The sequence below is a fragment of the Melanotaenia boesemani genome, chromosome 20 (assembly GCF_017639745.1).
Source record: "Melanotaenia boesemani isolate fMelBoe1 chromosome 20, fMelBoe1.pri, whole genome shotgun sequence".
Lineage (NCBI taxonomy): Eukaryota > Metazoa > Chordata > Actinopteri > Atheriniformes > Melanotaeniidae > Melanotaenia > Melanotaenia boesemani.
The window spans coordinates 6,404,159-6,422,905 of NC_055701.1; the positions used below are offsets into that span (position 1 = coordinate 6,404,159).

The window sequence follows — 18,747 nt, forward strand, 5'->3', positions numbered from 1 at the left end:
ATGACACAGATCTAATCGATAGTGTCTTTGAGCGACTCGAGGTTGGCAATGCTCTGGAAAATGTGGATCAATTCCTCACACAGCTGAACGCAAATGAACAGGTAAACTACACTCTTCATTCAGCAAAAAGTACACTCTCAGACTTGCTACTTACCATTCCTAGTACCCAGACGGGTATCAAAAGCTTTACATCATTTTCAGGGATTAAGTGTCGTTATCTCAAGTGATCCTACCATTTAAAAGATCCATTCAAATGTGATGGCCGCATAGAAAGTGTGTGGTGGTTGATTCTTCCTTTGTCGTCACCTGATAGGTCCCAGAATTCACACCTGTTGTGAGAGATCTTATGATGAACAAGACCTTCATCATCATCAGTCCCTATTTCCAGGGCTTCCACAAAGATGACTTTTATGCTTGGTTCCATGTCAAACTGATTTCCATCCTGGCTAGTTTCACTCCAGAGATGCTCACCAATGCAACCTCAGGCATAAACTGCACAAACTACCAAGTTGTGTGAGTAAACTTTACAGGAAAAAACTACATTTCAGTGCATCAATGCACAATGTGCTTTTGAGGGACCTGGTAAGAAAGATTTGTCCCAATGTTTGCAGTGTGAGCGGGTTGGCCCAAGTTTTTCCTGCCATACCGATGCAGAGACTTCAAGGAATCACAGACGTTTTGCTGGGCTACCTGAGAAAATCTGTCAGTGTCATTAATACACCAGGTAGGGCCTGATATCATCAAGCTTGTCACCTACCATCACCTTGAATGTTCAGAGAAAAGGGAATTCAAAAAGTTCTGACACGATGCTGGCATATCGTTGATTGCCTCTCATTGTTTGAGCAATGGAAAGAAGCTGCTTGATAAATTGCACATATTCTAAGCTTCTTATGCATGCTTCAGTTTGCAGGCAGGAAATCCAGAATGATGTTGAGTGGGTTGAAATAAACTTGGGTCCATTTTCTCAATATACAACCTACTCTGACCTCAAAGTCTTCAACCTCTCTCAGGTAAAGCTTTCATTCTTCTAAAAATTGCCATATATGTTTTCTTTTTGGAAAATTTTAGTCCTTCAAAGTCTGTAATCCTTGTTTAATCTTCTATTCTTCACTCTGTCCTAGGTTACCATAATAGATTCGCTTCCTTCTGCACAAAAAGCCCAATTCCTTCTTGAAGGAAACAACTTGTCCAATGAAACTCTTTTGTTACTTGTATTCTCAAGACTTGAGTCAGCATCTTTGGAAAGTCTTGAGTCTTTCTTTGAAGTATTGGTTGGTGGAACTGCAGAGGTATGTCTGTGTGTGTCTGTGTGCGTTTTTCTCTTGTTTTTTTGTTTATTAATTGATTCTTCATTTCCCTCCAGTTCTGTATTCAGACCTTATTTTTCTGACATCTGCCTTATAATTTCTTTTTAGCTAAACCTGACCACAGTTGTGCGCAAGACCATCCTAAATCTGACATTAACAGCACTAAGCCCAAATCTTCCCATGTTAAATGCTGAAGGCTACAAGTTATGGTTCCAGGTGTACCTACCTTTGTTTCTTCCAAGTTTTGACAACGGAATCTTTGAAATTATTCCAAGAAATATCACCTGTGACTCTTATCAAGAAATGTAAGTAAAAACTGTGGTTTACTTTGAGTTTATATAGTTATGTGATGTGTCCTAGTCTGACTGAAAAAGGGAAAATGAAAACATTTAATTTTCATTACGTTTCATTCAGTTTACTCAGGTGAATGAAATAATTAATAATATATTGACTTTTCAGTGTCAAAGGGTTCGATAACATTTTCACTCAACTCTCTGAGTGGCAAACCCAGCAGGCTTTCAGCTTCATGTTAGATTATCTCAGGAAGCAACCCTCCCCAGGTAAGTTGGACTTCGAAATCGTCTAATATATGAAAGTGAATAAAGATGGGTTTGCGCTTTTTATAAAGTGTCCCATTTTTTCTTTTTTCTTTTTTTCCAAGGTCTCTCTTGTGTTACACCTGAAACCGATAACAGGCGATGGCTGGAAAGTGACTTTGGCCATTTCTATGTTCTGGCCTCCTTTATGGATCTGGTGTCCTTAAAAAGTAATTTCAGTGGAGTAAGTGCATATTAGTACTTCTGTGAATTTACATTTAATTACAAGTGCACCATAAGATTCAAATGATTAGATAAAAACTCCAGGTAGTTTAAAAAAGTACATTTTAAAGTTGACTTTTACCGTAGCAAACTCTTTTCATTGCCATCAATTAGGAACAAAACTCAAATCAAGATAGTTAGCTCGAAGACTCGTGGATAGCTGGATTTTTATAGTTATTTTGACCTAAATGCAAGTTTTAGATTTCTAAACACAACAAAACTCCTGCATACAACATTATGCCTAACGTTAAACACAAACATGTAATTGAACATCTCCACAATTCAGTATTCTAAAGTTCTCAATCTTTTCATATGTTGTCCATAAATTCACTTAAAATTATAATGTGTTTTAGAACAAAAGTTTAAATATGTTTTAAACAGACTTTATATGTGGGTCAGCTGTAACAATTACTGCATATAGGTCTGAATAGTAATCTTTATATCACAAATTTAAATTAAGAGATGCATTATTTAGTTGTAAGTAATCCATTATGTTTAGTCAGTATAACTCATACTTTTATATATTTAAGGTTAAAGGACTTTGCAATGTGGGAAGTTTGCAGTTGAACAAAAACATGGTTGCACTTCTTAGTAGGTTAAGTTGTTGGTGTTTACTCACTGAATTGGTTGTTTCTAGGTGGAAGTTGCAGATCTTCTCACTGTCAGTCAGCTCAGCCAGCTGGCATCAATCCCCACTCAGCTGAATGGGGCACAAGATGTGACAACAATCATGGCAGTCATCAACCCTGCTGACTTTGCTGCTTTCTTTGACACAGTCTCAGCAGCAATTGAGGTAAACACACTTTTTGATTACATACTGTACATCAAATCTTCCACGACACGTGCCTTGTTCACTTGTGATCATAATGTAAAATGAATCAAGCTGCCATTAAAGGTAAATCTATCCAGAACTAACTAAGTTAAATGGACTTTGTTTTTGTAATTCTACACTTCTGTTCTATCTTAATAAAAGCCTCTACAATAAGCCAATCTTTCATTAAATTTATACCAAACTAAGAGTGCACTTATAAATCAAAGAAATAGTAATTGAAAGATAGTAAGTGAAAGATTAGTAAAATGTAGTTGTTTTATTATTTTGCTTTGACATGTATTGCATGTATAACACATGAGTAAGCATGTGAACCACATTAGTTAAAACCCTGACACTGAATGCTTAACTGGTTGTTTAGTGTGTTATTATTTTATTAAAAGCTAAATCTACTTATCTCAAACCATAGCCTACTATAAAATGCCTTGCTGCTGAAGTTAGTTGTAGAATGGGCTAGTTTTGTCTTTTCAGGCTAATCATTTGAGAATTTTATTAGTTTCTAACATAGCTACTGAAAACAAATTACATTAAAATGCTATTTTTAGGGCCCTTTTTTGTCTACTTAAAAGTTATAAACATACATTTGTAGAGCAGTTATTTTTAAGAATTCTTTAACAGGCTTAGTTGCCATTTCTGAGAGCCATTACAGTACTGTTCGCTATATTAATCATTCTGTAAATTCAAAAATAAACCTGGGACCGGCAGCATACAAGATTTCTTTATAACACTTGGTTAGAACAAGCTAGCATTTACCAAAAATAATTTAGGTACATGTCATTTTTTGCTATTTTAAATTATTTTAATTACTTTGTTGTTGTTTATTTTAGCTAGACTTTGTAATACTGAAGTAACTTTGTAGCTCCAACAGACAGTTAAGGTAAATATAGTAAAAGGCTATTTCACTGTTTTGTGATGTCTAAGCCATCTTCAGTCCGGTAAAAATAAAATATCACAATTCTTTAATAAGATGAAGCCCCTCTTTTCTATTTGTGAACATGTAAAATAGATCTGTCTCAAAAGCATGTTATTTATTTATTTTATTTTATTTTTTAAATATCTACCATTAGGTTTTATTTGTGAAAATATTATTTGGGGCAGTTTTATGGTCTATTCCATAAATTATATCTTAGGTTGTCAAGACTGTAAAACACAAAATGTAAATTGTGAAACCTTTATTCTGTTTGCAAAAACACAAAACAGGACCATTTAATTTAATCTTTCTTTCTTTCTTTCTTTCTTTCTTTCTTTCTTTCTTTCTTTCTTGCTTTCTTTCTTTCTAGCCACAAGAAAAACCAAACATTTTCCAATTGAAAATAGCTATAAAAGACTAGAGGGACATGCATTAGGGTAAAACATTCTTTGACAAATAAACAAAATGGGAAAATAAAGTGATTAAAAAATTCAAAAGGGGAAAAAAATACTAAACTCAAGTCTTTGAATTGATGAATAATAATTAACTTATTTATTTGTTTAATTTTCTGTGTGTATTTAACATTTTTTGGCTTGTAAGCTGCCTTCTCAGAGGCTTAAAACCAAGAGAATTTTTTAATAATTAGGGAATAAGGAAGTTTCGTAATAAAGCAACATATGAACATATACTGTATGTTTGTTTCTCCACAGGTACAGTCAGCCAACTACTCACAGGAAGTGAAATCTGCCTTCCTCCAGGCAGTTTTTGACAGAGGAGGTCTGTCCTCCTCCGCTGTGAGTGACAATGTTTTCCTGCTGTGGCTTGAGGTGCGACTAAGGCCCTTGTTAGTTGACCTTTCTCCGAAATTGGTGTCACCGTTATTCAGCATGGTGACACACAGGAGCTGTAGCAGCAGCCAAGAGATGTAAGAATTTAATCAGCTATATTAATAGTTTGCAAGAAACTGTGAAATATTCTGTTTTAGCTGCAATGATAATGAAGATTTTGGATTTTGCTTTACCATTTTTTTTCTATTTAATTCATTCTACTTTAGGATCACATTACTTGACACACTGCAGAATACACTGAGCAACAACACCCAAAAGGAAATCTACAACAACATTGTCCTGTTCCTCCAAGGTTTGTGATATAACTCACACTGCATTTAAATAACCAACAATGCTAATGAGTTTCCACAAAATTAATTACATTCATTCATAAAACAGGTCCAGTGCCACTGAAATGTTACAGTGGTGGAAGCTTCTACAGCTATCTCAACAGCGTTTTCCACAGTTTTGGCTTTCCAGATTTGCCTACGTTCATATCACTTCTGCCATCTACAAGAAAGTCAGAGGTAAATGAAAAAAAATCAGACATATTCACACAGAGGTGAAAAGGGAAATTATGAAAGTGAAACTTGCAAAAGGAATACAAATACCCAGGTGGTAGCTTGTTTTCTCTTTTTCTTTCCAGCTCATAAGTACCTTCAGCACCTCAGAACTGCAACAGTTTCTCAGTCAATCCAGTGTGATTAATAACAACTCGGGCATTTGTGACATTTTCAACAACTTCAACAACACTGCCACCTTCCTTGAAACTGTATGTCTCTCATTTAAATTACTGACCATATTTACATGTTGGCATTCAAGTGTGAATCTGTTATTGTTAATTTCATTGAATGTGTAATTGCATGTACTGTAAATGCCACATTTAGGCGGACGTTCCAGATGATTTGAAGGTATTGATCCTCCCCTGTGTCTGGCCCTTGGTGCTGAGCAGCTACAGCAGAATTGAGGTTAATTTGTGGTTTAACCTGCGGTTGAAGAACTATTTAAGATTCCTCACTAAAAACCTCATCAGCTACACTGAAGTACAGAATACCACATGTGTCGCCTTCCAGAAACTGTAAGTCTTCTCTCAGGCTCAGAACATTCACTGGGAGGATTACATGAAACTCACTTTGTATTACTGTCCTTTTAACAGGGTCAGTTTTATGGGAAACAGCTTCACATACAACATCTCAGAGTTTGGACGGGCTGATGTGTACACATCCATCAACAGCTACTTAAGAGTTGGTAAGCTGCATAAGAGTTTAAGCAAATTTAAGGTTTAATGTGGTCAATTAGGCTATAAAATATTCTTTTTTTTAAGGGTTTAGTGTATGTAAATAGTTTTGCGTTTGTCTTCAATAAGATGTATAAATGAAAGGAGACGTTATGTTATGTTATATTGTCATAATAATATGTACAAGGACCACATCACTGTGTACAAGGCCGCTCTCTACTCAGCCAAATCTGCATACTACTCCAATTTAATCCATTCAAACAGTCATAACTCTAAAACCCTCTTCTCTCTTCTCACTTCCATCACTAAACCTCCTGATTCTCTTCCCCACCATATGCAATCTCACGATTTCTGCAACAAACTCATGTCTTTTTTCATTTCCAAAATCACAGATATCCATACACACCTCACTTCAACTGGAGCTGCAGTCGCTGGAGGTGACCCCACTACCTCCTTCCCATCTCTTACAACCACTTTTTCTAGTTTTGACCTTCCCTCAGTCCAAACCATCTCTGACATTATCCATAAATCCAAACCTTCCACATGTCACCTTGATCCACTTCCCTCCATCCTGGTTAAATCCTGCTGCTCCTCACTTGCGCCTCTCATTACCAAAATCATCCATTCTTCATTGAGTTCTGGTTTGGTCCCTTCTTCACTCAAATCTGCCTCAGTCACGCCCATTTTGAAGAAACCTGGCCTGGACCCAACCAACTTCATCAACCTTCGTCCCATATCTAATCTCCCCTTCATTTCCAAAATTTTAGAAAAATCTGTTGCCTCTCAACTTCATAATCATCTGCTGTCCAACAATATTTATGAGCAGTTTCAATCTGGCTTCCGTCCCCTCCACAGCACCGAGACTGCACTTATCAAAATTTCTGATGACCTACTCATGGCTTCCGACTCTGGACTGCTTTCCATCCTCATTCTCCTGGACCTCACAGCAGCCTTTGATACCATTTCTCACGCTACTCTTCTAAGTCGACTCTCATTTCTTGGCATCACTCACACCCCAATAGCCTGGTTTACTTCATATCTCTCTGATCGAACACAGTTCATACAACTCAAATCTCATAAATCTATTTCCTACCCCGTTTCCGCTGGAGTGCCCCAAGGTTCTGTACTGGGCCCCCTCCTTTTTATCATCTACATACTCCCACTCGGCCACATCCTTCGTAAATATAATATCAATTTCCACTGCTACGCGGACGACACCCAGCTCTACCTCTCAACTCAACCATCTGCCTCGCTCCCGCCAACCGCCCTCACCCTCTGTCTTGAAGAAATCCAGTCTTGGTTCTCATCCAACTTTCTAAAACTAAACAGCTCTAAAATGGAAGTCCTCTTGGTAGGCACACCTCACACCCTATCCAAAGCCAATAAATGTTTCATTACTCTTGATAACTCAACTGTCCTCCCCTCCCCTCAGGTTAAGAGCTTGGGTGTCGTCCTCGACAGCACATTGTCCTTCCAGTCTCACATTAATAACATCACCCGGTCCGCCTATTTCCACCTACGTAATATTTCTCGTCTCCGTCCTTCCCTCACTTCCCAAACTACTGCCATTCTTGTTCACAGCCTGATCACATCCCGCATTGACTACTGCAATTCACTTCTTTTTGGCCTCCCCAATAAGTCCCTCCAGAAGCTGCAGCTCCTCCAAAACTCTGCCGCACGTGTTATCACTCGGACCCCCATTGCTCATCATATCACTCCCATCTTGCAACAACTCCACTGGCTCCCCATCAAACAAAGGATCATCTACAAAATACTGATCATCACTTTTAAGGCACTCCATAACTTGGCTCCATCTTACATCTCTGATCTCCTTCATCCACACACCCCTTCCCGCACACTGCGTTCCTCCCATACCCATCAGCTTTCCGTTCCCCCGGCACGTCTGGCAACAATGGGGAGCAGGGCGTTTAGTCGCTCGGCTCCTCATCTCTGGAATTCCCTCCCTCCTGATCTCCGTACATTGGACTCCTTCCTTCTCTTCAAATCCAGACTCAAAACTCATCTGTTCAGACAGTCTTATCCCCCCTAAGTCCATATACATCTTTCCACAGTGTTTCCTTCCTCTATCACTTATTCTGTTTTGTGCTTTTAATGTTTTGCTTACTTTTAGTGTCTTATGTTTGTACAGTGTCCTTGGGTGCTTTGATAAGGCGCTTTTTTAAAATAAAATGTATTATTATTATTATTATTATTATGTTACACACTCAGAGGGCTATGCTGACTACCGTAAGCAACATTAGCAAACTAGCTAACTTTAATGAATGTCATTGATTAGCGGTTAACACTAACAATTTTGATAACCGCCATTTAATGAACGAGATCGTAAATAAATGGCCACAAACTGGAACACAATTTAAAATTTTTCTTTTTTATGTTGAATATACATTTATGTTTGTCGCCATCTTTGCTGATCTGGTATTCTGGTATCTGTCGGTAAATTTTTTATACCCCTTCATTTGAAGTGCAGTCCTGGGTTGTCTTCATTTGGAGGGTGGTGTGGCCCTCACCCTTATCCCTTCACCTTCATCCAAAAGAGAATTGAGATAGCCCTTTCCCTAACATCAACACGCAAAATGAAGTAAATTTGTGCTCCCTTACATGCGTAAATAGCGACATTGGTTTCAAACGTTAATATGTTGTTCTCATACTTCCATGGGTCTTCTGCATTGTCATGGTTGTTAAGTCAATTCTTCCACTAGTGGACAGTGCTAAGGTCAGAGTTCACTCCCACGATCCAGCGCCAGTTTCAGACACCATTTGGCGGCAGTAATGCATCACTATAAAGTTATTTCAAATCACCCAACACACGCTAAACACTCACATACAGTCTTTATTCAAGAGCACGCACAATTTCTACAGTTGTTGTGCTCATCTTTATTCTTCTTCTGCTTCCTGTTCCCTTCCTGATCCTCTTCTTTTTTTCTGTGTTGTTTCTTTTGCTGGCTCATGTCAGCTATTCTGCTCAGCACTGCCCTCACAATTTCCGGTGGTATTGCTTCGTCTTCTGCGTTGCGACAAATAGCTAAGCTACCAGAAAACGGAACAAATTACGCACGTAACTGATGCTGAAGACGGATACGCAGATGAAACAGTCCGTCCGTCTGCATATCTGTCTTCTGCATCTAGCATAAATGGGCCTTAAGGTGTAGGGCTAAAGGTTAGAAATTAGATTCAGCCTTAGCCATCCCTACTGAAGCTTACAGAGTAGCCTCTACAATCGTGTATTTGACTATATTTATCTTATCATTCATCATATTGCAAAATTAAATTATTTCAACAATATATTATTGAAATATTGTTTGAGTCTTTTGCTGACATCTTGAATTCCTGCCTTAGCCACAGGGTCTGGAGCCAGATGCTACAATTCCAGCGATCCAGAACTAAACTCTACCTCCTGGTTTGCCAACTACATCGGCAGCTTTGTGACATTTATCACCCTGGATGATCTCACCGCCTTTGTCTCCACCACTCAAGTATGTCCTGATATGACATCTGTGAATATATTACAAGCTTAAAAACAAAAAATGAAGCACATCTATTTAAGTTATTTATTGTATTTTGAAGTTGCAAATATTTGCGAGGTTTGTTTCAATGGGTTTTTTTTTCAACTAACTTTAACTCATTCCTATAGTAGTTCTTCTATTTTCTGTTTCCCTTATATGATTCTTAACTGAGTGAAATGACCCAGAAATATTTCTAGGACATTAACTTGGCATTTATAAGTGACTTGCTAAGTAATTTGATGAGTTTTGATTCTTTTTTGAGAAGTAAGTAAAATCTGACCAGTCATGTTTCTTTATTTTTTAAGATTGGGGTATTCTTGGAGGACCAAGCCAATCTAAAGCTGTTCAATAACACAGCTATCCCACAAAATGTAACCAGCTACTACATCTTGCAGCTTTTCGCTTTCAACTCATCCTTCAACCCTATTAAGTAAGTAGTTTGACAAAGATACAACATGACTTCATCAACTGGGAAAACCATTGTTGTTCTGTCTATTTTAAATATGTCTTAATTTTATTTTTATACATGTGGTAGAGCATTAAAGTATTTTTTACTGTTTCTTTCAGCCTTCCAGGCTCTTTATTGTGCTCATCTGTCATCCCAACTTCGGCATATTTGTCTCTGAATGAAGCTGATGCCTTAGCTGTCTTGAACAGACGGAACCATTTCTGCAATGGAACAAATGATCCTGAGGTAGCAGCTCCAAAATATAAAAAAACGAAAAGAAAAACGTGTTTTTTCTGATTTAATATTTAGCTTTTTCTTTGGTATGACACAATCATTGTATGAAACTGGCTTTTAAAATGCTGGATGACAGGATAAAGTACAAATTTAGTTGTAGCTGTTTTTACTAGTGAAATTTTATTGTCTATCATTGAGTTCTTGTAATTGATTAATCTAATATTACTGCTTCTCATCTCTGTGCAAATTTGAAAGAACTTATAAAGAACTCCAAAGAGCACAAAACATGAAAAGTGATGCAATAAATTTACTGTAAAACTCTGTTTAAAAAAATTATACCTTTCAATCATGTCAAATGATAAGAAATTCCAAGTCCATTCCTTTAACAATGAATTACAAAAGAAAAAAAAAAAGCAAAACAACTTTTGATTATTTCAATGTCTTGTGGATGACTTTATGGAAACCCTAAATTACATATAAAATCTTAGATACTATATATCTAAATAATTTACCATTTGTATGTTTGATTTCAGAGTTATATTTTGGGAGGATTGGTTTCTGTACTGTCGACTTTCTGCTATAAATTACATAAGGAAAGAAAAACAGTTCCTAAGTATTTGTTTGGTTTTATTTTACTCAATAGATATCTGCTGCTCTGGCGTCCACCATTCAGACCATCACAACGCAGATGTTTGTAGATCTTGGCAACGCTAGTTCAGGCCTGACCATCAGCCAGATCACTTCTGTGTCCCCATCAGTACTGACCTCCTCTTTGTCCACCCTGAGCTCAGTGACCACCTGGAGCCAGGGCCAAGCCAACATCATCATCCAAACCATTACCTCCTCAGGTTTCCAGGTAATGACCATACAGATCAAGTTAGCATGTCTGTCAACCACTTTCAGTGATACATACACCTTAAGATAAATTTTCTTTAGTCTTTAGGTAAAATTTTCTATTATCATGTTAAGTGACCCAGAAATAGTTGCCAGTTTGTAGAATATTTTATGGATGCAAATGTAATTTACAGATCAACAGTTCATCTGTACTGCAATCCCTCGGCACACTGGTTGTTGGACTTCCTGCTCAGTCCATAGAGAATATTGCAGCTTCTGAACTACTCAGCATCTCTACGAGCACCAGCTTTGTTTCCAACATGCTGGCAGCCCCAACAGTTGTCCAGCAAACCTTCGTCCAAAAGGTACAATCATAAAGACCAGCCACTGTAGGCTGATTGATATGTCTGTGGGTTGACTTATTTTTCAATTGCAAGGTATGTAACCAGCTACTACATCTCGTGATATATGTTAGATTTTACCCTCAAATTGATTTGAATGAATGTAAATAAATACATACAGCACGATTCAACAGCTTTATTTGTCTCCCTGACCAACACCCTTGCAAGTTCATACATAACATAAATACATTTAACTTCTTGGCAGATTATTTCTGTGGACCCAAATCCAACCATTGTGGTGCTGAATGTCCCAGATGCCATGGCAACTCAGATTCCACCATCCCTGTTGGTGTTTTCTGGAGCAACTGCAAATATCAATGTGATGAACAAAAAGACATGGACTCCAGATCAGGTCAGTATGTGCTTGTGTTATTAAAGTGCCAAAATTTAGTATTAAGCCTAATATGATACTTCTACAAGCAGTTATTTCTTGGTATTACTGTGACACCTTGTTTTAACATTTTATTTTTTCTTGCTCTTAGGCCACCATGTTTTTTGGGAATCTGGGTGAAACAGCTTTCGACATTGAGCAGTAAGGCAATATATCCTGCAGTCATTTGCTATTGGACTGTTTTTGATTTCTTAGAGGCGATCATGTATGTTATATTTATTCTTTTTTGTGAATTCCCCCCCCCCCCCCTCCAAAAGGCTTTCTCCATCTGTGCTGCAAGGCTTCACATGTACATCAGCTGATAAAATGACAAAAGGCAGGATCAATCAATTAATACACGCTTGCAGACCAAGAGGAGGCAGAGCCAAGGTGCAGCTGACGGAAGCGCGGGTAAAATAATACATTACCAAAGCACTTTATCTTTTGTTGCTGTCTAGAACATAACTAGATAACTAGAACATCTCCCTTTAAGTTAGAGGTTATATAAGGGTTTCTGTCCCAATCCCACCCAAATTTTTATTTTCATGTACTCCTGCACAGGAATTTGCTTAAAAATCTATGTGTTTTTTTCCATTTTTACTTACAGCTGACTTGCATGTACAACCTGCTCCATGGAGCTCTTTCTCAGAACTTCACAGATTATCCCTCAGACATGCTTCTCTACTTCAAGTAAGTTGATTTTTGCATATCTGGTGCACTGGCTTCATCATATGTCTCTGATTTAAAAAAAAACTAAATCCGATTGATCATTTTTAAATTAATCTGTTACAGGAGTACAGATGTCCAGAAAAGCAACTGCAGGTCGTACTTTTCAGCTCTGGGTGCTGCAGATTTTTCTGTAGCCTCTACAATTTTGAACAAGTCTCCACAGCTATTTAGTGACGCCAGGACCTGCTTGGTGAGTGTCAATAAAACATAGAATCAGTTGGGATGACTGCTCATACAGCAGTAGTTCACAACTTATGACATGTGCACATATAACATGTGTCACTAGTTACACACAAGGTAATGTGTTGGAGCAGTTTAACATTGTGTGTTCTTTGATTGTTTAGGGTATAAATGGGAAGAATCTGAGCAGAGACAACATAGAAGTACTAGGGAACATGATCTGCACCCTGGATGGATCTTACATCAAGGACTCTGATCCTTTCATCCTAGAAACACTCAAAGCCTGCAAAGATTTCTCTGACAGCCAGGTGGCTGCCATGGAGTCACTACTTCTGTCTGGGAAAACAAAATACGGGTATAAAAATTAAATAGATTTGCTAAGTCTACATTGTAATGTGATTTATTGAAAAATAACCAAGAAATATGTTCACCCAAACTTGGTAATAATTGATATGAGGAGAGAAAGGGGCTCCAACTGTAGCTACATGAGGTATAGGTCTAAATTTTTGCTCTGTTTGGTCATTTAAACTTGCTAAACATCATTAAGCATGACGCATACATTAGAAACATAGGTTATTTAGTTGATGAAGCAATTAAAAAAATCCAATTTTATATTTTGCGAAATTTATACATATTTATAAACAATTTTAAAATATTTTCATGTAAAGACGACATGTGGATCAAGGAGTGCCACTCACAGGAAATGGAGCTCAGCGCCAGTGTTGTTGTTTTGTACATATACTGACCATATATACATATTTGATATTTCATAGCCGACATCTTCTTTGTTTCAATGTAGCATTTCAAACAATAAGAACATACTATCTTCATTTTTCAGGACTACCACCACCTGGAACCAGCAAACACTGAAGGACCTTGGGACCCTCCCTCTATACTTCACAAGAAACCTTTGGGGCTACTTCAAATCTGTATGTCTTCAAATTATTCTCTTGTTCTTGATACTTTTTGGTATAATGAAACCCTTTGGAAATACCTTATGCAGAAAGGCATCTTACAGCTGTTTCCCTTGGCATGAAAAATCTCTTTGTAATTCTTTTTTTTTTTTTCCCCTGCTTTTGCAGTCAATAAAGGAAGCATTCCTTCAAAGCTTTATGCCCTACTTAAGGACAAAAAACACACAAAAAAGGAAGCTCAACAATCTGTTTCAACAGATTACCTCACTTGTGGCTAAACGAGGAGCAGGTAAAAAATGTTATGAATGTTTTAATTTTCTTCTAAATCAGACAAATGATTTATCAAATTATCAAGAAAATAGTTTGTCATTGATTTGCTGCAACTATAATCATTAGCTGCAGCCCTATGCTTAAACATCACTCTCACAAGCACTCTCGTTTCTACAAGGCTGCACTGCTGGCAACATCACCCAGGTGACTGTTAGTGATGGTGCATTCCCCTTTGGCTACGATCAAACACAATTTGACCTCTGCCTGGACGTCCCAGTTCTGAAGGATAACCTCAACTCTATCTGTGAGAAAGTTGATGACAATAACTACCAGCAAATCATTCTGCAGAAACTCAATGAGGTAATAAATAGGAACATCTGGAGATTTTGAAAAAGAACAATAATACCTTTTATGACCTGAAATGGTATGTTAGACTTCTGGCTCAACAAAACCCCAATATTATCATGCTGTGGAAGTCTATGCATGAGGGTAGCACTTTCAAATGTGGATAATGTTGTATGTGTACCCTAAATTTTAGTTTTATTTGAAATATTGTATTTGTTACCACTCATTCTTTGTTCTTCTAGGCATACCCATCAGGAGTTCCTGATGAGGCAGTCCAGATGCTTGGTTCAGTGTCTCGTGTGGCATCACTTGATGACATCTCTAAGTGGAAGATCACTAAAATTGACACCCTGGCAGCTCTCATGATAACATCAGATGGACCCTGGGAGACAGCAAACGTAGGAATAGAGTCAGAGTTATAAAACACCAATTACTTTAACTTAATTTGATTACTTGATGTTTCTTTTCTTTATATTGTTTAGATCAAAAAAATCATCGAAAAGTATCTGAACACTTCTGGGAAGTCCCTGGGCAGCACTGAGCTGAACATTATTAACTCCTACGTGTGCTCTTTAAACACCAGCACATTAAAAACCATCAGCTCTGACAGTATCAGGTTGGTGTCAGCATGTAGCCATAAGATAGACTTGGCCTCTGTGAGTATTTGTCTAACACTGCTTTCCTTTTTTCTCTCACCCTGTCAGAAATGCCAACCTTCTGAATGTGACGGCATGTTCAGTGGAGCAGAAAAGTGTCCTCTATGAGATCAGTACCTCTTCCTTCAGATCATTTCGTTCCATTTCCTCTGGGTTTTACAATTTAATTAAGGCCTATCTAGGTGAGAATCCACAGTACCTGTCTAGTCATTTATCAAAGAACTGCTCTCTAATTTAACCCTTTCCTTTCCACTGTGACAGGTGGAGCACCTCTTGCGGACATTGTAGCTTTATCAACACAGAGCATCAGCATGGATGTTGACACTTTTAGGAGTCTGGAACCTGATGTGATCACTGTAAGAATAATTAAAGATTGCTTTAACTATACTTTTTATAGCTATATGAGGACAATTCTTTAGCCTAACTTGAATTCTGCTTTCATAGCTCTGTTTTCTGTATTAGTTTTATCAGTGTGACTGCACAATATGGGCCAAAGTCTGTCAGGAGATAGACTGGTCATCTTTTATTCGTAAAGCTGGTAGTTCAGTCCTAGCAGTCTAAATATAGAGGGGAAGACACTAAACCCTGCGTTGCACCACAATATATTACTAGTAGTTTGTTACTTTAGTTCATGTTGCTATATTTTTGCTATATGTAAGTAATGTACAGTGAAAGTGGTTTAGACTAAAAAATTAATTTAGAAAAAACACTTTCTTTTCGTTTTTTTTTTTTTCTTTGAAATTCACAGGCTTTAACTGTGGCCAACGTGAAAGGCCTCATGGGAAGCAATTTACCTGATCTGAAGTTGTTTGAGAATGATACTGTGATTCAGACCTGGGTAAACCTGCAGCTGCAGTCAGATCTGGACACACTGGGTGTGGGGCTAATCAGCACCAGGACTTCAGAATCCAGCTCAAACAGCACTGCAGCACCAGTTACATCAAATAGCAGTGTGACAGCCACACCATTTAATAGTACAACTGGACCTGGGACAATGCAGGATTCTTCAGCTACAACTACACAGAATGCTACCACCAGCTCTCCAACAAAAGGTAAAGATGGAACACTTTGTGTTTTCAAGTCCAATACTGACGTAGCATTGAGTTTAAACATTGTAACTGTTGGAAAATGTATCTTTCAAATTTTTGCAACAACTTAACCTGCAAAAGGTTCAAATAGTACAAAGAAACTGTTTCTAACTTACATGCTCATCAGGCCCATTCATGCTGTATAAGCTATTAAAAGTGGGTTTAAAAAAAAAAAAAAAAAAAACAGTGAGGATCAATATTAAGTTATTCCTTAATCTGAATTTAAAATGTATTCATGACAGTTTATTCCCTTTAATCATTATTAGCCTTATATTGTGCACTGTTGGTGTTTAAAGTTGCTGCCCAATTAACAGCAAAAATGTCTAACTGTTCATTTAATTTACAAGAAATTTAGACAGCAAATATTCTTGTCCACATGGAAGAGAGAAACTGAAAAGTTGAAGTCACTGTAAACTGCATGATGGAGTATAAGGTCTTGTATTGCGGCTTCTGTTCTTTAAAAGGGTCCAAGTATGTCACAGCATATCTGACCATTTTCCTTCCTGTCTATAGAAAACATAAGTAACTCAGCAGAGTCCCCGACTAGTGCAACCACAACACAAGGTGAGTATGGTTTATTACAATAAATGTTGGGTTATTTAAATTGACATTAAATATGCTTTTTGGAAATGATAAGTAACTCTAAGACAGTTACTTTTTGTTTTAACTGTGTTATCTGTGTGTGTTGGCTTTCCAGCTGCAACCACAAGTGGGGGAGTGGAGCTTGTGAACCTCTCAGCTCTCATCTTCTTGGCTGTTCTGCTGACAGCTGTTCTGTAAATCTGACTACAAGCAGCCTAAACAAATATTTAACTTCAGCATCTTAAATAATATAAGCAATTATTTTGTTTTTTTTCATCTACATCTGTGATCATGATTTACTAAGATCATGAACTTTGTTGTTCATGATCTTTATTTACATTTAAAGAGATTAAAAATTACCTATTAATTTAAGCTTTTATCTGTTTCTGTCTTGTAAAAGTATTTAAATGATTTATAACTTAACCATCACAGGAATCATAATGTAAATTTTTTCATGTGGGAATCAGGGAAAATTAAATTTAATCACAATTATAAAAAATTCTGTTATTGATCATTAGACTATAAACTTTTCACATTTTCTATTTCATTTGATTTATACTGTATTGCTATTTCATAAATGAACTTAATAAATGCATACTAAAAAAAATCTTGTTTGTTTATCTCTTTGACAAGACAAAAAAGATATCAAATGTCAAATTCTGATTATCAGCATTGCAGTGGACACTGTTTGAGTTTAGACTTGAAGCAAAAGATTAAAGCATTCTAAAGTTATGAAGTCATTTTTTTCATAAAGATTATCCTTTGTGTTACAACCCAGTACAGGGGTATGACGGGCATAACAAAAGAATGAGAACTGTGGACAGATGTAAAAACTGGGAGTTAACAGATTTTATTGGTACAAGTGGGAATGAGGACCAGTACAAGGACAAATGAAGAATAGCAGACATTGAGGACAGCTACAAGTACCTTGGAATCCCACAAGCAAATTGCAACCTCGAACAGGCCACAAGAAAAGCAGCCACAGCCAAATACCTCCAACGAGCAAGTCCTAAGGAGTCAGCTCAATGGCAAGAACAAGGTCCGGGCAATTAACAGCTATGCCCTGCCAGTCATCAGATACCCTGCGAGAATAATAAGCTGGCCAAAGGAAGAGATTCAGACCACAGGTGTGAAAACACAAAAGCTCCTGACCATGCATGGAGGGTTTCCCCCCAAATCCAGCACCCTGAGACTGTACACTAAGCGCAAGGAAGGAGGCAGAGGACTAGTGAGTGTCAGAACCACTATCCAGGATGAAACATCCAACATCCTTGAATACATCAAGAAGATGGCCTCAACAGACGAAGTGCTCGGTGAATGTCTCAGGTAGTGGAGAACAGATCATGTGGTGATAGAGGAACCATCATGGTAGGAAAAGCCCCTCCATGGGGTGTACCACCGACAGATAACTGAAGTGGCTGACATCAAGAAATCCTACCAATGGCTAGAAAGGGCTGGACTGAAAGACAGCACAGAGGCACTGATTATAGTTGCCCAGGAGCAGGCCTTGAGCACCAGAGCAATAGAGGCCCAGATCTACCATACAAGACAAGACCCCAGGTGCAGACTGCGCAAAGAGGCCCCTGAGACAATTGAGCACATAACTGCAGGGTGTAAGATGCTGGCAGGGAAAGCTTACGAGGAGCGTCATAACCAAGTGGCTGGTATAGTGTAAAGGAACATCTGAATACAGACTGGAAGCCCCGAGGTCAAGGTGGGAAACACCTCTGAAGGTGGTAGAGAATAACCGAGCTATGGGACATTGTGGTAATGGACAAACAGCAGAGGAAAGCCATTGTGGTTGACATCGCAATACCAAGCGATTGCAACATCAGGAAAAAGGAACATGAGAAGTCCACAGAGCTGGAGACTGGAGCTAGCTGTGGTGGACATGTCTGGCCTCCCTGGCAAGTTCAACGCCTGGATTTACCAGCACGGTATCCTTCCTCGGATCCTTTGGCCCCTCAACAGTGGAAGGCTTCGAGATGAGGGTCAGCAGGAAAGAGGCCCCGGGGAAGACTCAGGACACACTGGATGGACTACATCTCGCGGCTGGCCTGGGAATGCCTCAGGACCCCCCAGGATGAGCTTATTGTTATTATTATTAGGAAAACACATCTCCAAAGATTCGTCGAATATGAGCATTTGCCCACTTAAATTGATTATGACAATGAGCTGCAGTCAGGTCTAGACCCTGATGAGCTTGCAGATGAGCTTCCCCGAGATGGTATTTGAGAGTTCATG

General features: G+C 38.1%; 1 protein-coding gene across 1 annotated transcript; it reads left to right on the plus strand.

The window, feature by feature from the left end:
- Positions 1–6: 6 nt before the first annotated feature.
- Positions 7–17,115, plus strand: LOC121631366. Its single transcript, XM_041972228.1, has 37 exons — positions 7–101; positions 314–513; positions 612–724; positions 904–1,010; positions 1,122–1,289; positions 1,416–1,612; positions 1,767–1,867; positions 1,969–2,087; positions 2,763–2,918; positions 4,575–4,789; positions 4,919–5,004; positions 5,091–5,218; positions 5,338–5,463; positions 5,579–5,769; positions 5,848–5,939; positions 9,286–9,422; positions 9,758–9,882; positions 10,020–10,146; positions 10,778–10,990; positions 11,163–11,333; positions 11,575–11,721; positions 11,852–11,901; positions 12,018–12,150; positions 12,347–12,429; positions 12,532–12,658; positions 12,813–13,003; positions 13,487–13,577; positions 13,731–13,851; positions 14,011–14,192; positions 14,420–14,575; positions 14,660–14,793; positions 14,882–15,015; positions 15,095–15,189; positions 15,582–15,775; positions 15,857–15,885; positions 16,435–16,485; positions 16,619–17,115. Exons 2-37 carry the CDS (start codon positions 347–349, stop codon positions 16,699–16,701), a joined length of 4,740 nt encoding a protein of 1,579 aa, XP_041828162.1. The 5' UTR covers positions 7–101; positions 314–346; the 3' UTR covers positions 16,702–17,115.
- Positions 17,116–18,747: the final 1,632 nt, after the last annotated feature.

Coding starts and splice junctions, on each gene's coding strand:
- LOC121631366 (XM_041972228.1), top strand. CDS start 347: ATGATGAACAAGACCTTCATCATCATCAGTCCCTATTTCCAGGGCTTC. Junction 2,088..2,762: donor TAAAAAGTAATTTCAGTGGA/GTAAGTGCATAT, acceptor GGTTGTTTCTAG/GTGGAAGTTGCAGATCTTCT. Junction 5,005..5,090: donor CATTGTCCTGTTCCTCCAAG/GTTTGTGATATA, acceptor TTCATAAAACAG/GTCCAGTGCCACTGAAATGT.